General features: G+C 38.2%; 2 protein-coding genes across 4 annotated transcripts in view; both read left to right on the plus strand.

The window, feature by feature from the left end:
* LOC132133404 (N-acetyl-beta-glucosaminyl-glycoprotein 4-beta-N-acetylgalactosaminyltransferase 1-like) overlaps positions 1 to 16,058 on the plus strand; it is a 221,713-nt gene extending 205,655 nt beyond the window's left edge. For all 3 annotated transcript variants that reach the window (XM_059546202.1, XM_059546203.1, XM_059546204.1), the window contains exons 10-20: positions 1,720 to 1,857; positions 2,051 to 2,160; positions 2,949 to 3,049; positions 3,317 to 3,390; positions 4,297 to 5,587; positions 6,602 to 6,951; positions 10,811 to 10,964; positions 11,375 to 11,447; positions 12,628 to 12,781; positions 12,860 to 12,986; positions 14,299 to 16,058. In XM_059546202.1, the coding sequence (XP_059402185.1) occupies positions 1,720 to 1,857; positions 2,051 to 2,160; positions 2,949 to 3,049; positions 3,317 to 3,390; positions 4,297 to 5,587; positions 6,602 to 6,951; positions 10,811 to 10,964; positions 11,375 to 11,447; positions 12,628 to 12,781; positions 12,860 to 12,986; positions 14,299 to 14,413 (2,687 nt within the window). In that variant the 3' untranslated portion in view covers positions 14,414 to 16,058. The remainder of the gene's footprint in view (positions 1 to 1,719; positions 1,858 to 2,050; positions 2,161 to 2,948; positions 3,050 to 3,316; positions 3,391 to 4,296; positions 5,588 to 6,601; positions 6,952 to 10,810; positions 10,965 to 11,374; positions 11,448 to 12,627; positions 12,782 to 12,859; positions 12,987 to 14,298) is intronic.
* Positions 16,059 to 18,058: 2,000 nt separating this feature from the next.
* LOC132133120 (ankyrin repeat and BTB/POZ domain-containing protein 2-like) overlaps positions 18,059 to 21,503 on the plus strand; it is a 51,793-nt gene continuing 48,348 nt past the window's right edge. The window contains exon 1 of the mRNA XM_059545845.1: positions 18,059 to 19,503. Coding sequence (XP_059401828.1) covers positions 18,660 to 19,503 — 844 coding nt within the window. The 5' untranslated portion in view covers positions 18,059 to 18,659. The remainder of the gene's footprint in view (positions 19,504 to 21,503) is intronic.

Consider the following 21,503-nt stretch of genomic DNA (forward strand, 5'->3'; position numbering starts at 1 on the left):
GCTGTTGGAGGTAAAGGGTTGTGGTGAATGTGTCTCTAGGCAACAGGGCTGCTGAAAGCCATCAGTTCTCCTAAAAGAGTCGAGTTCTGCTTGAATGCCTTGGGTGAAAAATTGAGTTCTGACAAGGGCTTTCCTGCATCAAGTGTCAAATACTATGAAATTAATTCCCTTCAGAATTGTGATTGTATTATACATTGTACATGGCGTATTATATGCAGCATAATATAGAACCCCATTCATATAGTTTGTCATGACAGCAGGGTTTAATATGATTAGGGGGTAGACTGGGGCTGATAACCAAAGGGTTGTAAGTGTAAGACCCAGGAGACGTTTCGATGCGCGAATAAGAGCAACTAAAACAGAGCATGCCATCACTGGCTGTTGCATCTCTGAGAAATTTATATTTTGAACACCTTGTTTTTCTGTGGTGTGTTAAAATAGCCCAGGGCCTGAATGGAAAGTTCTTGTTTAGTACTTTATTGGTATTGTAATATTAAATACTTGAGTATGTTCCCTTTCGTTTTGGTTCTTATTTGAACTGAGCTGCTGGTATCGTTGACCTTCATGTGAACTCCCTTTGAACGTAACACAGAGCTTAAGCACTTCACAGTGTTCGTCTCACACACATTAAAATGCAGAGTGTGAGACAACAGCCACCTCTGCTCTCTCTTGGGTTTCAAGCACACATCAAAGCCTGTCTCATCTGCGTGGAGTGGCTCTGGCGGTCCTCACTGTTTGAAGGGTTGCACCTTCATTTGTCACCCAGACACTGTGCTGTCTCTGATATGGAGTGACCCACATTTTAGCAAGGCATTGACATTGAGCTTAAACAGATAGACAGCCTGCACATAGGCATAGGCACATCTTGTCAAAGGTATCCTGAACGGTTGCCAAAGTGGTTGTTGGAGCATTTCATAAGGTCGCTAAGGCGTTGATATGCAGTTGCGATGGGGTTCTGGCTGGTGGTTATGTGTGTTCTTGGGGGTTCTGAGAGGTTGCTGGGGCATGGTAAGGCAGTTGATAGGGTGTTGATATGTGGTTTTATAGAGTGGTTGCCTGGACATTGATAGACAGTTGGCATTGTGTTGCTATATTTTTTGGTGGGTAGCTAAGAAGTTATTAGAGTGTAGTTAGATGGTTGCTAGAGTTTTCTGAGAGTTGGGAAACATTGTGAAGTTGATAGACTCTTGTCAGGGTGTACCAGGTGTTTATTGTGGTGTTAGGTGGGCATAATGGGTGGTTTCTATGGTGTTCTGGGTTGTTGGAGTTGTTGAGGCGATTGTTAATGTGTACTAGGTGGTTTCTAAGGTAGTGTTAAGCAAGGTGCTGTGGTTTTCGGGGGGTAGCTAAACAGTTAGGGTGTTGTTAGATGGTTTCTATGGTGGTCTTTGTTTCTAGGGCGTTATTATGCAGTCTCAAAAGAGTTTTCTGGGAGTTGCTATGTATCAGAATGCTGCTAGGCACTTAACAGGGTGTTTTGTTGTTAGGTGGTTGATATGGCATTATGGGTGGTTTATAGTGTGTTCTGGGTGGTTGCTATGGCATGGCAGTTTTCTATTCTTTTTTGTTGTTGTTGTTGTTGTTGCTGATCATATGGTCAGTTGCAAAGGTTTTTTTTAAGTGTTTTGTATGCTGCTTCATGTTGCCTTTAAAAATCTTACTTCATGAGAAATGGCTTCTCATCTCCATTAATCATTCTGTTTTCTTTCTTTGTGAAAGATGAGAGCAGTTTGAAGATGAACCATGTGGATCACATTCCTCAGACACTGGCCAGCCATGGCCCCATCCCAGCAGAGACCCACAGCCAACACGGCGCCGATATGCTGCAACCAGACCCGCGTGACACCTTCTTCAACAGTAAGCCTCTATTTCTCTGTTCAGGTCTGCTTTCCAGTCTCCTCTTATTTAATTCCTCTGCCTCTCTGTTGCTATTGAGTCCACTGAAATAGTTTTTCTTCCTGAATGTTCCTGAATGACAAATATTGTGTGAAAGTAAACTTTGATAATGTGCCTTTGGTAAATCTGGTCTTTCTAACAATACTCTCTATAGTTCCCATGATTGACCCCACTCATCTTGAAAATGTGTTGCCTGCCTGTCTCTACTCGCCAACATATGTGGTCAAAGACTTCCCTATCGCTCGCTACCAAGGCCTACAGTTTGTGAGTTTAACAAACATATATTTCTGCTCTTATTTTGCCAAATAGTACAAAAGAAAATGCCTTTTGAGTAACAATGCACTTGCACCTGTTGCCATATTTACTTACTGGTGTAGTGTACTGAAACTTCCTGTGCGATTACTGCCCCCTTTTGGCTGATAAAAGTAATTGCAGGCACACCATAAAAGTAAATCAAAGCGCAAAAACAATTAAGATCTGTGAGAGCAATTATAAATGGGCACATTTACACAACATATCATCAATTATCATCTTTATATTCTAATTTTGAATTTTGTGTATCGCTAATAATCAATCAAATTACTGCATCAAATAATGAAGCAAACATTTGTTTTGACAAATCAGACTTCAAAATGCTGCATTTTCGAAGGAGTATAATTTTTCTATATCCCACAATGCAGTGTGCTTGACTTGACCTACAATTTGCAATAAGTGAACCTGGAACAGTTTAGATTTTTAATGTCATTTGAATATCAAAGGTAAAGACATGATACACAAAATGAATTAAAATTCCAAAATTAGTGTTTTTGTTTCCGGAGAGGAACCTGCCTGACCACTTGCCTGATTAAAAGAGTAAGAAATATTTAAATGTATATTGTTGCATACTTTCGCATGTTATTTTTCAAAAAAATTTGTAGGCAACATACAGTACAGTATATGCTACACAATACACTTTTATCTAGTGTTCACAGACATATTCTACTGATCAGTAGTAAACTAGTGACATTTCAAGTTAATTATCGAGGTTGTCATGTCTGGTGTATTGTCTGCAGGTCTATCTTTCTTTTGTCTTTCCCAATGACTTCACCCGTCTCACCCACATGGAAAGAGAAAACAAGTGCTTCTACAGAGAGTCGCCCATCTATTTGGAGAAGTAAATTTTTGTATAGATTGTAATTGCATTAAATATCTATCTAACTATCAGTCTATCTGTCTTTGTCTGTCTGTGTTTACAGTAAGAGCAGGGACATTTATCACGAAAGTAATTTTAAAACTTCATCATATAGTAGATTAATTGAAATGGTTACTCCGAATCGCTTACGACCACTGAAAAATAGATGAATAAATAAATTGCTTTAAAACCCTATATTTCTCTTCCATGGACCTGATCTTTCACTCTCCATCTCTCTCTCTTTAACAGGTTTGGTTTCTATAAATACATGAAGATGGATGAGGAGGAAGATGACAGGCCATTTTTCTTCCCTAATCCTGATGGTGAGTTTTCATGTGTGAGTGATCAGTGATCCAGAAGAGGAATAACACTTCATTAGAGCATCATTCAGTCACTAGCTGCTTTATTAGAATGTGGCAGATATATTCATCAGAAGATAATGGCCTTGGGTTGGAGCCAGAAAAGAAATGAATTGCTGGAGTTGTGAATATTTTCAAAGGGTTAAGGCAACGAAATGAAAATTGCTGCCGAAAGGTGTTTTCATATCAAGACAAACTGGATTCATCATTTGAAATATTTTCAGAAAATTCTGATAACAAAATAGAACAACATGTTATTTAGGTAGCAACTCCAATGTTTTTGGTAACATCCTGAACTGTAAAATTACTGTAAAAAAATGATTTAACAACTTTAAAGTTCAAATCTAAAAAAGTATGAACAAGAACAGAAGACCAGCTGAATAAAAATGCAAACTCACTATCTGCCAGTAGGTGGCACTTATGGAAAGCAGAAATACAGTGGTTACCATAGTCACAAAGTATACAAAGCAGCATTGCACTTATGAACAATATTTTATTAGACATAACACAGAGTTAAAATGAAAAAAAAATCCCATCAAAACTTTTCCGAAGACTGTCAGTTCCCTTAGATATACATTCGTATTCCCATACAAAGTCCTCTGATTTCTAAAGCCTATTTCAGTGTCGGAAAGGTTTGTTTTGCAAAAAGGCGACAAGTTTGCAGGTATGGTATATATGTCCAATTTCACAACTTCTATTGCAGGGTCTCTCAAACATATAGCAATTTCAGTAGGTGCCACTTGTAAAAGTTTCATACTTTAAAGTCTTGGTATGAATACATTTCAAGGTCTTATATAAGGTCTCTTTACGAAGTTAACCTCAACTGGTGGAGGAACAGTCATAGTGTCTGTTTGTGGTGTTTTGCTTTAGATTTTCTTGAAGAAGAAGAGGGGGCAGATCCAGAGGATGAAGCACAAGTTGTTGGCACCCAATCAGCAAAGGAATCTGCCCAACCTAGCCAATCAAATCATACATCAAGCCCTTCTGAAAAACCTGTTGCCACAATGCTGGAGAAGAAAGAGGTAGAGCCGGACAACCCAGCTTTTAGAAGAGAGCAAAGGCGCTTTTTCACAAGAGCAAGGCAGGTGGTTGGGTCTCAACCTCAAGAGGCGGACCAAGACTCTCTGGACCATCAGGCTAAGGTAGGGTTACCAAAAAGTGAGAGTGTGGTGCAAGGTCGTTCTCTCACTTGGGTTCAAAAAGACCACCGGGACTTTAGAGAAGGCTGGTCAGAAGATCTTTCACCGAAAATAAGCAGATCGGCTTTGCTATTCCCACCAAAATCCTCATTGGTGGCCCTCAACAGTCGAGCCAAGCAAACCCTCAGCAATCCTGCCCAAATTGTCCCTTCCTCAGGTAACAACCATGCTCATGACAACAGCCACAATCCTGGAAACAGCCACACCAACAAGCAACACAAGAAAGAGGACAACAAAATCTATGTCACAAGACCTCGCCCTGCTAAGGACAAGCAAAGACCCATTTCACGCCAACCCAGAGAGGTCTTCCCTGGTGTTTTCCTGTACCAGAGCGGCAAAACCACAAAGCTGGTGAACCTCAGTGCCAGACCAAGGCTCAATAAAGGAGCTTTGCGTGCATCCCAGTTATTTGTGCGGTCTCCTCTGCAAGAGAGCAAGGTCTTTCCAGCGAGCCCCAATTGCAGTAAGCCAGCTGAAAACCCTGTGGCCCCAAACCGAGCAGCAATCCCAAGCCGCTTTGAGAGGAGGATACGAGGCATCTGGGAAAAACACCAGCATCCCTTGAGGCCCATCACAACCGCTCGACCCCTTCCTGCTTCCACCCCTCTGTCCACTAACTCTGAGAACGTGCTTCCGACCGAGCCTCTCCGTGTCACTTCCTACTTGCATACCGCTGAGATAACCAAGTCCCAACAGCAGCGGCTGGACACTGACCCAGAACCCGAGGAGGATGGAGGCCAATCAGAGTATAGTTATGAGGACGTGGAGCCTCGCCCCGGGTGGGCGGAGGAGGCCATTAATTGGCAGAGGACGTTTTCCGTCAATAGCATGGACTTTGAGACATTGCGTTCTGACTGGAATGATCTTCGTTGCAACGTGTCTGGAAACCTGCAGCTATCTGAGAGCGAAGTGGTGGACATACTTGCACAGTACATGGAGAAGCTCAACGAACGCAATGGAGGGTAAGGCTGATACAGAAAACAATATTTTAGTTTCCGATATATCTGTAAAAATCAGTATTCACACATATTATTAAAAATTATTGCCACTCTACAGCCATTTGGCGATACAGAGACTTACACATTTAATTCACAATATATCAATAAATATAATTTTTCACATAGCATTTATGTGTTTTAAATTTTTTTATTTATTTATTGTTACATCCCTTTGCAGTTTCTTTCCCCTGTTTGTCTAGTTAGCAATACAGAGAATTACTATAATTACTGGAAAATGGACACCTTACATTTGATATATTTTATACAAATTTAATTGGAAAATAATACAAAAATATTGGCAGTGACAGTGTGTATTTATGTTCAGTTTTTTATTTTATTTATTATTAAAGTTCTTTTTCCTTACCGAACATATATTTGTCAATTACGGAGATTTATCATAATTACTCCAATAACTGAATTCATACATATTTAACTTGCAATATATCTGTAAAATATTGGTGTCCGGTATGTAACATTTTTGTATTCTTTTTTGTTGTTGTTGTTCTGGTGAAAATAATTATAATAATTTAATTTGCTAAATATTTGTGAAATACTGTTTTCAGTTTCTTTTCCCTCTCTCTAATTGTACAGGGGTCTCATTTATAAAGGTTGCGTATGCACAAAATGGACATAGAAACATGCGTACGCAATTTTCCACACACATATCGTGATTTCTAAAAAATAAACTTGGCGTAAATATGTACGCACCATACAGACATTCTAGACCATGCGTACGAACTCTTTTTCCTGGAGTGAGAAAAGTAATGAAGTAACAACGATTTTAAACTCTGTTTTCATGTTGATATACACATTTACATTAAATACTCCACTCACATTAATGGAGATTAACACTGAAATTACATAATTTTACAAAAAATACACATTTAAAATTGCACCAAGGGTAATTGTACCAAAAAGTAAATCACACAACCACTCACTCCACCATTTAATAATTTTTTTTTACCCCTCCTTTCTCAGGATTTATACTCTCCTCCGCATCATAAACGTAGAAAAGCGGCGTGACTCTGCACGCGGTAACCGCTACCTGATAGAGCTGGAGCTAATGGAGCGAGGCCGTAAAGTGGTCCGTCTATCTGAGTACATCTACTTGCTGTTGCACCGTGGTCGAGTGGAAGACAGTACGGAAGGGGTCACAGCATCATCCCCCTCTTCCCCTGTTGCCAGCCCACCTGCTCCACCCTCCCGCACACCTACCCATGGGGCTCATGGCACCCCACAGTGGAGCACAGAGTATGCCAAACCCCTGCTGTGCCAGCCAGTGATGCTGCAGTGGAAAAAGGACGTCATGGTGCATTTTGTGGTACCAGGTAATAATAGCTAAATATCTATCTTTTTTTGTTAAGAAGTCTTAATCTTTTTACCAATATACTCCAGAATGTTATGAAGAGTGATCAGATGAATTTTCCCGCTTTGCCATGAAAATTTACTTAATCCCAAAAAACGTTTCCACTGTATTACAGCCTTGCCACAAAAGGACCAGCTGACATCATGTTAGTGATTCTCTTATTAACACAGGTGAAAGTTTTGATGAGGACAAGGCTAGAGATCACTCTGTCATGCTGATTAAGTTAGAATAGCAGACTGGAAGCATTAAAAGGAGGGTGGTGCTTGAAATCATTGTTCTTCCTCTGTTAACTATGGTTACCTGCAAGGAAACATGTGCAGTTATCATTGATTTGCACAAAAAGGCAAAAATTGCTAGTAAGATTGCACCTACTGTAAATCAAGGGGAGAGGTTAAATTGCCGTGAAGAAGGCTTCATGGTAACCAAGAAAGTGCAGCAAGTGCCAGAACTTTCTCCTGAAGTTAATTCATCTGCGGGATCAGGGCACCAGCAGTGCAGAGCTTGCTCAGGAATGGCAGCAGGTTTGTTTGTGTGCATCTGCATGCACAGTGTGGAGAAGACTTTTGGACGAAGGCTTGGTGTCAAGAAGGGCAGCAAAGAACCCACTTCTCTTCAGGAAAAAACATCAGGGACAGACTGATATTCTCTAAAAGGTACAGGGACTGCTGAGGACTGGGGTAAAGACATTTTCTCTGATGAAACCCTTTTCTGATTGTTTGGGGCATCCGGAGTAAAGCTTGTGCAGAGAAGAAAAGGTGGGCACTACAATCAGTCCTGTGTCAAGCCAACATTAAAGCATCCTGAGACCATGTGTGGGGTTGCCATGAATAAAGAATGGTACAAAAACATCCTCTGAGAGCAACTTCTCCCAACCATCCAAGAACAGTTTGGTGATGAACAATTACTTTTCCAGCATGCTGGAGCACCTTGCCATAAGGTGATAACTAAGTCGCTTGGGGAACGAAACATCGAAATGTTGGGTCCCTAGCCAGGAAACTCAACAGACCTTAATCCCATTGAGAACTTGTGATCATCAAGAGGCGGGTGGACAAACATGGGCTGCCATCAGTCAGGATGTGGCCCAGAAGTTGATTGACAACATGCCAGAGCGAATTGCAGAGGTCTTGAAAAAGAAGGGTCAACACTGCAAATACTGAGTCTTTGCATAAACTTATTGTAATTGTCAATAAAAGCATTTGACACTTTGAAAATGAAATATATATATATAATTATTGTTTTTTTTTTTGTTTTTTTGCATGATATGCTTGTGCTGCCTTTCTTGAAATGCCACCTAGTTTCTTTGTTTTTTTATGTAATGCACTGACGTTCATAAATTTTTAAGGGTGACTTAAATGTCTAAATACCTCTTGGGGCCACTATATTTTGGAATTCAAATCAAGGTATGGACCTGTATTGTTTTTCATTTTAAGTTTATTTTTGTGTAGCAATAAATTTGAAAGGTTTTGCATGATGGGTTACTTTTGATTGGCAAATATGTGGTGAAAAAGTGTCCCTTGCCTGATCTGAAATCCCTTTTGTGTACGTGGAATCTGTCACAACTAGCCTTAGTAGTACAATACATCTACAGTTTGGATTTGTTTAGCAGAAACTCAAACTACAGGCAACTGGGGTACATAACACTCAATTAGATGTTAAAAAGGCTGGTTTTAATACAACTGTATTAAAGGATTAGTTGACCCAAAAATTAACATTTTGCTGAAAATTATGCATACTCAGGCCATCCAACATGTAGTTGAATTTGTTTCTTCATCAGATCTGGAGAAATGTAGCATTGCATCAGTGTCTCACCAAAGGATCCTCTGCAGTGAATGGGTGCCGTCAGAATGAGAGTCCAAACAGCTGATAAAAGCATCACATAAACAATATTGTACACAATTCAGTAAAAACAAAATACATTTCGGTATAATTTGCCAACTTGGACAACTGGGGAAAAAGTCCACAGATGTTATGATTTTAAAAAGGCAAGGCAAGTTTATTTATATAGCACATTTCTTACACAATGGTAATTCATAGTGCTTTACATAGAAGAAAGTAAAAATGAAGCTGTCAACCTCTGGAGTAAAAATGAAATGTTTAAAATAAATTACATTTATAGACCAGCATAATCATATAATTTTGCCTTCTCTGAAGTATAAAATACAGGTGCTGGTCATATAATTAGAATATCATCAAAAAGTTTATTTATTTAACTAATTCTATTCAAAAAGTGAAACTTTTATATTATATTCTTTCATTACACACAAGACTGATATATGTTAAATGTTTGTTTCTTTGAATTTTGATGATTATAACGGACAACTAAGGAAAATCCTAAATTCACTATCTCAGAAAATTTAAATATTTAAGACCAATACAAAGAAAAGATTTTTAGAAATCTTGGCCAAATCAAAAGTATGAACATGAAAAGTACGAGCATGTACAGCACTCAATACTTAGTTGGGACTCCTTTTGTCTGAATTACTGCAGAAATGTGGTGTGGCATGGAGTCGATCAGTCTGTGGCACTGCTCAGGTGTTATGAGAGCCCAGGTTGCTCTGATAGTGGCCTTCAGCTCTTCTGCATTCTTGGGTCTGACATATCGCATCTTCCTATTCACAATACCCCATAGATTTTCTATGGGGTTAAGGTCAGGCGAGTTTGCAGGCAAATTAAGTACAGGGATACCATGGTCCTTAAACCAGGTACTGGAAACTTTGGCACTGTGTGCAGGTGCCAAGTCCTGTTGGAAAATGAAATCTGCATCTCCATAAAGTTGGTCAGCAGCAGGAAGCATGAAGTGCTCTAAAACTTCCTTGGACCTCAGAAAACACAGTGGACCAACACCAGCAGATGACATGGCACCTCAAACCATCACTGACTGTGGAAACTTTACACTGGACATCAAGCAACGTGGATTGTGTGCCTCTTCTCACTTCCTCCAGACTCTGGGACCCTGATTTCCAAAGCAAATGCTAAATTTACTTTCATCAGAGAACATAACTGTTGACCACTCAGCAGCAGTCCAGTCGTTTTTGAAGCACCAGGAATGCGACAGCTGAAACCCATGTCTTGCATACGTCTGTGCGTAGTGGTTCTTGAAGCACTGACTCCAGCTGCAGTCCACTCTTTGTGAATCTCCCCCACATTTTTGAATGGGTTTTGTTTCACAATCTTCTCCAGGGTGCGGTTATCCTTATTGCTTGTACACTTTTTCTTCCACATCTTTTCCTTCCCTTCACCTCTCTATTAATGTGCTTGGACACAGAACTCTGTGAACAGCCAGCCTCTTTTGCAATGACCTTTTGTGTCTTGCCCACCTTGTGCAAGGTGTCAATGGTCGTCTTTTGGACAACAGTCAAGTCAGCAGTCTTCCCCATGATTGTGTAGTCTACAGAACTAGACTGAGAGAACATTTAAAGGCCTTTGCAGTTGTTTTGAGTTAATTAACTGATTAGAGTGTGGCACCAGGTGTCTTCAATATCAATTACTGAATTTGGGATTTTCCTTAGTTGTCAGTTATAATCATCAAAATTAAAAGAAAAAACATTTGAAATATATCATTCTGTGTGTAATAAATGAATATAATATACAAGTTTCACTTTTTGAATGGAATTCGTGAAATAAATCAACTTTTTGATGATATTCTAATTTTTTTTGACCAGCACCTGTACAATAACAGCTAAATCACATGAACACTGATAGAAGTAATTTATTGTGATGCAAATAAAGTGCAAATCTTTGTTTGGATATTTTATATGGCTGATATATGAATATTAGTATTAATAAGTATTATTATGCATTTGTTAATTTGTTTCCTATAGTTAAGAATCAGGCTCGCTGGGTTCAACAGTTCATTTTAGACATGGAGATCCTGCACCGTGAGACCAAGGACAACAACTTCAACATCATCATCGTGGACTTCCAGAGTGAAGACATGGATGTGGAACAGGCTCTCAGAGAAAGCTCCGTTCCACGGTACACTTGTACACAAACGTTGCTCAAATATTCGTTATATAGAAACATGCATATGTGGATAGTTGATTTGTCTTGCTCTCTGACATGTTAAACTAGTTTAAACAGCAACTGAGACTGAATGTAATAATTTAGTCTGAATGTAAATAATTTATATATATATACTTACAAATGTAAGTTACTTAAATTAATATAATAGATTGATAATATATTTTATATAGATTCTTAAATAAAAATACAATATTAAGTTTTAATATTAATATTTAGTTTTTTTTATATTTAATATGTTAATAGACTTTTTATGATTAATATAACTAATTATATATTAAGATGGCCATTTATGTTTTGAGCATATAAACATAGAGGCATATTACTACTGTATTTTTATTTTTTCGGGACTCCTTTGGACACAGATATGAGTATCTGAGAAGGGAAGGAAACTTTGAACGTTCGGCCGGGTTACAGATCGGTGTGGACACCATAGAGGTAAACATAAACTCATACCTTTAAGAATATCGTATTTATTATCATTCCAAAATATGGCATAGATTTCAGACGTCCTCAGATATGTTTCCTTTCTGTGTTAACACGCATTGTGGCACATGGCACGTTCCTGTTGCTCAACTGGTGCATCTAGGAATGCCAAGGTCATGGGTTCGATTCCCAGAAATCAAATCGAATGTGCTTTGGATAAAGTGTGAAATATAATGTTTTGATATAAACAATATATCAATATTATCAAGGCAAAATGTTTTGGAAATCCTGTATAAAGAAATGTAGATTTAGTTACTACCAAGATTCAGTTGTTGTACACATGAATTTACAATCAATTGGCAAAAGATGCATATTTCATGAAATGAAAATAATGAGCGTGACCAACATGTAAATGTTTGTTTTGTTAACTCACATATGACGCAGCATTATGTCACAGTTTCACTGTAACCTCGCCATGACTGTGATTATCAGTGAATCACACTTTGCAGAGACATGTCGGATGAGATTTGAAGCGTTTCTAGGAATCCTCCTTCCTTTTTTAAAAAATAGGCTCATTTTCCATCTCCCCCAGAGTTAAACAGTTGAGTTTTACTGTTTTCGAAATCCATTCAGCCGATTTCCGGGTCTGACGGTAGCACTTTAGCTTAGCTTAGCATAGATCATTGAATCTGATTAGACTGTGAGCATCTCGGTCATAAATGACCAAAGAGTTTCAATTTTTTTCCTATTTAAAACTTGACTCTTCTGTAGTTACATCGTGTACTAAGACCAGCGGAAAATAATCAAGGAGCTTTGCTGTCGTACCACAGTAATATTACGCAGTGCCTGAAAATAGTCCCCAGCTAGTTTGTGTAGTTGCAGCAATAGCAGAGTAGCTGGGGACAATTTTTAAGTGCTGTGTAATATCATTGCACCTGTGGTAAGGCAGCAAAGTACCTTGATAATTACATCAGAATAAGAGTATAGTTCCTAGCCATATCGGCCTAGAAAATCATTTTTAATTTTCTGTCAGTCTTAGTACACAATGTAACTACAGAAGAGTCAAGTTTTAAATAGGAAAAATATACACACTCTTTGGTCATTTTTGAGCGAGAAACAGGATGTGTTTAATCAGTCATTTAACTTTGTACTGCAGCAGTGTAGGTTGATTTTTGCTCATGTGTGTTTGCAGGAAAGTCACAGTATCGTGTTTCTGTGTGACCTGCACATTCATTTCCCTCTGAACATCCTGGAGAACATCAGGAAGCACTGTGTGGAGGGCAAACTGGCCTTCGCTCCGATAGTGATGAGACTGGGCTGTGGCAGCTCCCCGCAGGAGCCTGACGGTACGACACACACACACACGCTGAAACACAGCCGCTCTCACACTGGCCTTCATGAGCCACACGTCTCTGTGTCTGCAGGGTACTGGGAGGTCAACGGCTTCGGCCTGTTCGGGATCTACAAGTCCGATTTTGACAAGATCGGTGGGATGAACACGGAGGAGTTCAAGGACCGCTGGGGAGGAGAAGACTGGGAACTACTGGACAGGTAGAAGCACTTGACAGTGAACCATTTCATTTATATTCACATTAGGATTCATTTATTTTTGCGATATAATTTATAATAATATTATTATTCTTATTATTAGAAATTATGATGATAATGAATGATCTCAGTTATGATGTTTAGAGACTTTGACTGTGATGTTTTGTATTGTTATTATTAATATTAATAATAATCATATGTTGTTGTTATTATTATTAGGAAATATTATGATAATGGTATTATTTATGAAGATTTAGAGACGGACAGTGATGTTATTATTTGTTAAATTCATATAATTTTATTCATATTATTACAATTATGATTTGTATGAATGATGATTTTCACAGTAATGTTATTATTGTAGTAATAATCATCATCATCAATCATATTAAATACATATTATTTTAGTATTACTATTTCTAATGCAATTATGATGTTGAATTGAGAGATTTTGACTGATAATATTATTGTTGTTGTTTTTAATAATAATAATAGTAATGTTAAATAAATAATAATTGTATTAATATTATTACAATTATACTGAATTAAGAGAGATTTTGACAGCTACATTATTATATATTTGTTATTATTATTTTATATTTGTATGGGGAAGTCGTGGCCTAATGGTTAGAGAGTCGGACTCCCAATCGAAAGGTTGTGAGTTCGAGTCCCGGGCCGGCAGGAATTGTGGGTGGGGGGAGTGCATGTACAGTTCTCTCTCCACCTTCAATACCCCGACTTAGGTGCCCTTGAGCAAGGCATCGAACCCCCAACTGCTCCCCGGGCGCCGCAGCATAAATGGCTGCCCACTGCTCCGGGGGTGTGGGTGTGTGTGTGTGTGTGTGTGTTCACTGCTCTGTGTGTGTGCATTTCGGATGGGTTAAACGCAGAGCACAAATTCTGAGTATGGGTCACCATACTTGGCTGAATGTCACTTCACTTTCACTTGTATTATTAATATTATAATATTAATTGTTTTATATTATATTAATATTATACTAAATAATTGTTAATTATGCATTTTTTACATTATTTTTCCTGTTATTATTAAGATCAATAATAATAATGTTAGTATTATTAATAAAAAATATTAGTTAAATTATAGTATTGAATTAAGATGGATTTTGACTGTTGATTGTTGTTAATGTTAATAATAATATTAATTTATTATTGTTATTATTAATCATACTCAAATGAAATTAAGTATTAATTTAATTAATTAATTTAATTATAGATGATTAAAAAAAGAAAAAATAGCATTTTATGAAAAGGAAATTTATAAAATTATTGCATTAAATTTATCTCTCTTTTTCAGAGTTCTACAAAACGGTCTGGAGGTTGAGCGTTTAAGACTGAGAAACTTCTTTCACTACTATCACTCTAAAAGAGGCATGTGGAACTCACAGTCCAGTAAAGCTCCTAAAGGATAAAACTGAGCCTCGCTCGGAGACTTCAGGCTAACTTGGCACAATAGCGGGACCTTAAAGGACCCAACGGTTGTGTCTCTGGGACCCGTCTCATACAGGAGGACCGTGACGCTGCCAAGCTGCTGTCCAAACTCAACACTCGAAAGAGACACAGCACAGACTCTTATTCACTGAGCGTGTATCTGTGTGTACCTCTGTCTGTTAAGTCAGAAAACTTGAAAGATCATTGAAGAGTTAAAGGAAGTGGACATTTGTGTCAGTTTTACTCTAGACTAGCAGCTCAGGCACTTTGGGTCACATAACTATGGTTTACAGCACTTAAGATATTACAAGCTGAAATGATTGTCTAAAGATGTTTAGATGTGCGCTGGTACTTACGTCTGCTTTTATATAGCTGTAAATGTCACTTCCTGTTCAGATGTGATGCCTTCTTACACTTGAACTGTAGAAGTGATCTGATATGCGGCGACTAACGTGGTTTCTCTTTTCTAAAGTCCTGCTGAGCTTCCGGACACGACTGGACCAAGAGCAGCCTGCTGAGATATTAAAATGAAGCTGATTTGTCTTTGTATTTGTCTGGATGTCTGAGCTGCTTTGTTTCCTTGTTTCCAATTGATTTTCATCTTTATTGGCTAGTTTCACAGATGCAGATGAATCCTTTCAGACTGCTGTTTTAGTCTGGGCTTTGGAATAGTCTCATTGATGCAGTATCCATTTCTACAGAGTTCAACGATAGGGAAAAAAAAGATGTCCTCCAGAAGCTGTGTGCCTTTCTTTGATATAATTTAACATGGCAGTCCATACAGGGTTAGGAAGGAGTCCCGGGGTTTAGCTGTCTGGATTGTGTAAGTCCATACATAGCTTTGTGTTATGGAAATGAATGAACAGTAGATGATGTTTAGAAATAATATATTTGTTCAGAATCCAAGGCTAGCTTTTTTTTTTAATTGAATTTTGAAAATGTTCACTATCATTTGGTCCATTGGTCAAGAAATGTTCCAGGTTATTTTCTCTCTCAAAAGTGCAGCTTTTACCACGGAAGATAAGACTCCTGCAGTTTGTAAAGACAAACAGTTACAGTGTTTACAGTGAAGGACATAAAACAGAAGGAGCCTATAAGGGGCAAGGCACGAAATATGACATTCTAGATGCTAACACGAGACGGAATTAATTATTTAAAATGATGTTATAACGATATAAAGAGTATAAAGATGGCAAGTTAAGCAAAAAATACCGGAAATAACGTGACGAAGGCTACTATTCGTGAAGTACTGTTAATGTTTACAGAAAGAAAATCCAGTTTTGTCGGTAAAATTAATCTGCTTTAAACTAATCCCATAGCTGAAGGCTTATTTAGACATCTGTAAAGCTCAAATAACACCCATATTTCTGTGAAAATCGTTTATAAACTAATTAAATACAACTGTAGTTTGTTACTACATCGTCTTGAATATCTTCCATGCTTTACTGTAAATGCGATTTTTATAAACCAGGAAACGAGTCGAAATTATTTTCTTTGATAATCGACAGCATTTTGTTTGACTACCTATATATCTGACAAGCTTGTAGATGAACACTGTTGTAAACTGACACGGGCAGCTCGAGGGTCTGAATTTGTGTATTATTCTGTAATTTAGTTCAACGCTGTAACATAGCCTAAGCTACCGCGTTTACACGCCGACAACATTGTAATGTGCTTTGATTTCATTTTAGAAATACCGAGATCAGCTAAGATGTTGTGATTTTGAAACCTGACCCTTTCTTTCTCCTGGATCGATGTATCTTCTTCAGACTGCCTATTTAAACCATGACAGGACACTAATACATTACGCCTAACACAGGGATCTGCATTACAAGGTAATTTCTGTGAAATTGTTGTGTAGACGTTTTTCAGAATGTTTGCATTTTATTTTAACATTTTTGGGTTCATATTTATGAAAAATAAAGTTTAAAGTCGAAGCATCTCGAGTAGCCTACGTTTTGTTTTGTTTTTAATCTAGAAACAATATATTTTTATTTTATATATATATATATATATATATATATATATACACACACACAGCGCATCGTATTTACATTAATGTCATAGGTATTCAGCAGCCAAGTATTTGAATAATTTCGCATCACAGCTTTCAAGCACTAGATGGAGCCAAAGTACAGCGTCTAAACACACCAGAACAGTTCTTTCGGTGAAAAGTAAACTTTCAAATTCATATCAAATCCACTGCCCATATATATGTTTTGACTGCACATTCTTCTTTTAATAAACATAGCTTAAGTTGACTTTACACAACGAGTGTATTACACAAGACTGAGCATGAGGCGACGAGAACAGTGAACCCAGTCTTAGGTAATAAATGAGTGTGTGAGATTATGGGTCCAGTATTGGTGTTTAATCTTACCGTGGTTACTAACAAACACTTCTTACCAGTGCAGACTATCTCTAACACTACTGTGAATGTCCTTCTTTAACTCCATATGAAATGTATTCTATTGTTGCAATGAGAATTATTGCGAAAGACTGATCTTTATAAATGATTATATCAGTTGTTATATCAACTGATCAGTTGACGCCAATTATAGACTCGTTATCAAGAACGGGTATAGAAGTATTGCGAGTCATTATATTAGGTATTTTTTCTCTTCCATTAATCTCCTGAGGAGTTGCTGAGAGCAGTCTCACTCCTTCAGTACAGGATGACATGAAGTGTGTCTTGACAGGTTAGGCAATGTTGACATTGTGCACAAACCTGCCCCACCCGTCTGCAATGCTCTGCTAGATTCTTTTATTTATCTTTCTTTCTTTCTCTTTTTATTCTGTAATGAATAGCTGTAATAGTAGGCTACATGTTCTCTATTCACTATTAATACACTATCCTACTATGTCTACAACTCATTTTGTCTGAGTTGTATTTAAATGGATATATATATAAAGATGAAAACATTATTTGAATGCATTTCAACTAATGATATTTGCTAATAACTAAACGAAAGCACAAAAAGTGTTACGCTTGATTTGTTCAAATGCTGAAGTCTGTTTAATCAGTCATTAGTCTGAAGCGCGCGCAGCTGAAGATAATGAGTGTGTGACGTCATCGCCCACACTAACACAATTAATGCAAATTCACTACAATTCCTTTGCTGGATGAGGATCAGTGATTAACACCGTTACTTGAAACAATTATACCTTCGAGCTTACTTTGCTTAATTTCAGTACAATGCAACTTTATAGGCTGAATAATCCAGAAATAACCAATAATCTATAAATGATCAATTTATATTTATAAATACACACTCACTCACACACACACACACAAGTTATGAACAATTGTTCATGACTTCTGAGAAACTCGGCCTTGATTTACTTCTGAGTGGGCTCTGTTACGCATTGAGTTTGATTCATTTGAGCGAATCGGTTCACTCAGGCGGTTCATTTCAATAAACGGATTGAAAATCGATTCGTCAGTTTGTTTTAGTAAACTTTGCTAACTGTTTTCGTCATAATTAAGATACTCCTCTACGTTCCACACAGTGGACTCACTATGGGATTCTGGGCACATTGCACAGATTTTGCTATGGGGCCCCCTCAAAATCACGGTCGATTAAAGTAGGCTACTAATTATTTGCCACTGTAAACCTAGAAAAACTAGAATTGAAATCAGCGTTGACCGCGTCGTTGGTTGTAATATGTGAAAGTTGTAGTTCGTCGCTTTTCTGTTGACGTAGTAGGCTAGATGCAGAGTTTGGTGGAGGGATTCACAAACGCTTGCGAATCTGTTCAAACGAGTTGTTCAAAAGAATCATTTCGCTCGGGAATCAAACACCTCTACGCCCTCTCTCTCTCTCTCTCTCTCTCTCTCTCACGCCCTCCTGTTTCCAGTTCAGTCATGAGTTTCCAGCAAGAAGAGGCGTGTGGAGTGAAATGAACATCGTTGTACTTTCCTACATCTTGTTTGTGACCATAACAGTCCGAATTAGTCTCTGTTGATGGATTTTCACTCTAAACTTTTTGTCCACGTCGGTCTATTATTTTCATGAACTGGATAAGTAAGGCTACTGAACTACTCTTATGGGAACGGACTTTAAGTGAAGTAAGCAAGTTTCCTCAAACATTATCTTTTCGAGAAGATGTAATTTGGACATTTTAAACTATCTATAAAGTGCTACCTGAATGCCAACGAGAAGCTGAACGAGTAGGACCAGTTTGAGTTTCTGGTTCCACGCAGGAAAACAGCAGGAACCCGCAGAGATGGCAGGAACAAACAGCTCAAACATGAAAACTCTGGAGGATCTGACTCTGGACTCTGGCTATGGAGCAGGGGACTCGTGTAAGTCCTTAAGCCTGTCGTCCTCCAAGTCAAACTCGCAGGCGTTCATGAACACCCCTCACCGGGGGAACTGGCGCTACTACTCCGGCTCCATGAACAGCAGGAACAACAGCTGGGATACAGTCAACACAGTGCTTCCCGAGGACCCAGAGGACATTTTCTCCAAGTGCCCACGATTACCGGAGCTGGAGGAGTTCCCGTGGACGGAGGAGGACGTGGGGAGGGTCGTGCGTAAAGGCGCGGGGAAGGGCGCCTCGCTCTCCGCGGAGGCTGTGCGCAGACTGGCCTCTCTGATGCGCAGGGCGCTCATCCGCATCTCCAGAGAGGCGCAGCGGCTCAGTGTCATGCACTGCAGATGCACCAGGTTCGAGGTGCAAAGCGCGATCCGCCTGGTGCTCAGCTGGGCGCTGGCGGACCACTGCGTCTCGGCCACTGTGAAGGCTATCTCTATGTACAACATGAGCGCTGGAGAGCTCCTGCGCAAGGGGAAGTCAGCCCGATGCGGGCTCGTGTTCTCCGTCGGACGGTTTTTCCGCTGGATGGTGGACACTCGGATCGCGGTGCGCATTCACGAGTACGCGGCCATCTGCCTGAGCGCGTGTATGGAGGCGCTCGTGGAGGAGGTGGGCGTGCGCGTGCTGACGGCGGAGACGCCCGGCTGCGTCCTGACAGCGGAGGCACTGGAGGGGGTCATCAATAATGATGCCGAGCTCTGGGGGGTCCTGCAACACCACGAGCATCTCATCTGTGGGAAGAACGCCAATGGTGGGTACTTTACTGTTATTGTTGCTTAAACTGTTTCACTCATCAGTTCTTTGCGGCCTAGTGGTTAGATTTGGCTGAAGGGTTGTTGGAACCACACAAGGCTCGATCCGTCACCACTGTGCACTTAGGCATGACACCTCAAGATGCTTCAAGGGGAGTGTATATACTGTAAATCACTTTGGAGAGAAGTGTCATTTCCCCAAGGTTGTATTTGGACCATGCTTTCCGATAACTACATTTCAAATAATACTGAAAAAGAAGAAACAGGAACACAATTTTACAACTTTTTATTAACTATATTTAAAATAAATGTTATTTCAGCACTTGTTTATGTTTAAGAAGTACTAAAATAACTAAAAACTAAAACTTAATAGAAACTAGACATAACATATAATAAAAAACTGAATTAGTAAAACTCTAACTGAAATTAAAATGAAAATGGAACATGTATAAAAATTAAATTCAAAATATTATCAGAATTTATAAGTGTATCAGTGATACTAAAACAGCTGATTTTATTTATGCTAGTTATCAAGTTAACAGTTCTTATTTTAATTTAGTTAAAGTATTAAAATAACTAAATCAACTAAAAAGTAAAACTATATAGATATTAAAAACACTAATAAAAATGAAAAACTAAAACTTGAAAAGATGAAAACAGAAAAGATAAAAAAATAAATCAAATTCAAAATATTAACTGAAGTTATGATAGTATATCAATGATATTAAAAGAGCTTTTTTTATATCAGATAGATAATTTAAGATTAACAGTTCCTTTTTTAATTTAGTTTAACTTGAAGTATTAAAATAAGCAGAACTAAAATCGACTAAAAAGTTAAACCATATAGACATAAAAAAGTCCTAATAAAAAAAAAACACTACAAAATTACTCAAATTAAAATGAAAACAGAAAATTCAGAATACGAACAGGAAAAAAAAACTATTTAGAACAGGAAGAAAAACTATAATAGTATATCAATGATACTAAAATAAGACTGATTTGGACACTTATAAATGTATGAATATCAGTAAAATATATACCTTTACTTAAAGAGAGATATTTCGTAATAACGAGTTTGATGGGTTTAAGATTATTCAAGGTTATGAATCTCTGATATGTGCGTGAACTTAAGGGGAAATGACTTCATACATCCTTATCCTCATAAAAATCCCTGCCACACATGATGATTATGACAAATCAGTACCTTTCAAACTAGTTATGCATGATATTTTGGTAAAATACTGGCATAATGTTATTAAAAAAATGACAATTTGGTGTGATTTATCTGTACTAAAATACTGAATCTGCGATCTGTTGGTAGACCCATTTATAAGTCGTTTTGGTGTTTGCTCTGAAAGATGAAAATGGAAATCAATTTCCAGAAATCACAGGTCGTTGACGTCATTCTGCCTGTGACAGGTCATTACACGCTTCCTCTTCTCCAGCTGTGAGAATTACCCCTCTCTGCCAACTTCTGCATCATTTAGGTTGCATTTTCAGTTTGATCTGTCTGTGGTTTACCAGAACTAGCATGAGGTTTTCACAAACATTCCCAAGCGCTTCGTTTCCTCTTTGAGCGAACCAATCTTAACTGACTGACCAGGGAAAGAGAACAAACAATAGCTATAAAAACAACATGTGGTTCTGATGTATCACTGTCCTGCTTTCATCACCATTACTCATAATTTCTGTTTTTCTCTGTCAGACACATGTTTTGATGACACATCTTATGTTGGAGGTTGATATGCATATAACATATGCAAGATTTTTCACTTGTTTGATGACCCATTAAATGAAAACCGTAAGTTTGATTGCTTAGAAAAGTATATTTCTTCAACAAACCTTACAATTTGAGGTATTATTCACATTTGTAGCACTGGTTCAGGACAAGGTGAGTGAAAGCCATGTATAGCTGATAATAATAGGTAGGTATTGTTGAAATATTTGCTGTATATAAAATATGATAGTTTAAGGTGAAACAGGGGTATTATGGTAAAAT

Source organism: Carassius carassius, chromosome 50 (genome assembly GCF_963082965.1).
Source record: "Carassius carassius chromosome 50, fCarCar2.1, whole genome shotgun sequence".
Lineage (NCBI taxonomy): Eukaryota > Metazoa > Chordata > Actinopteri > Cypriniformes > Cyprinidae > Carassius > Carassius carassius.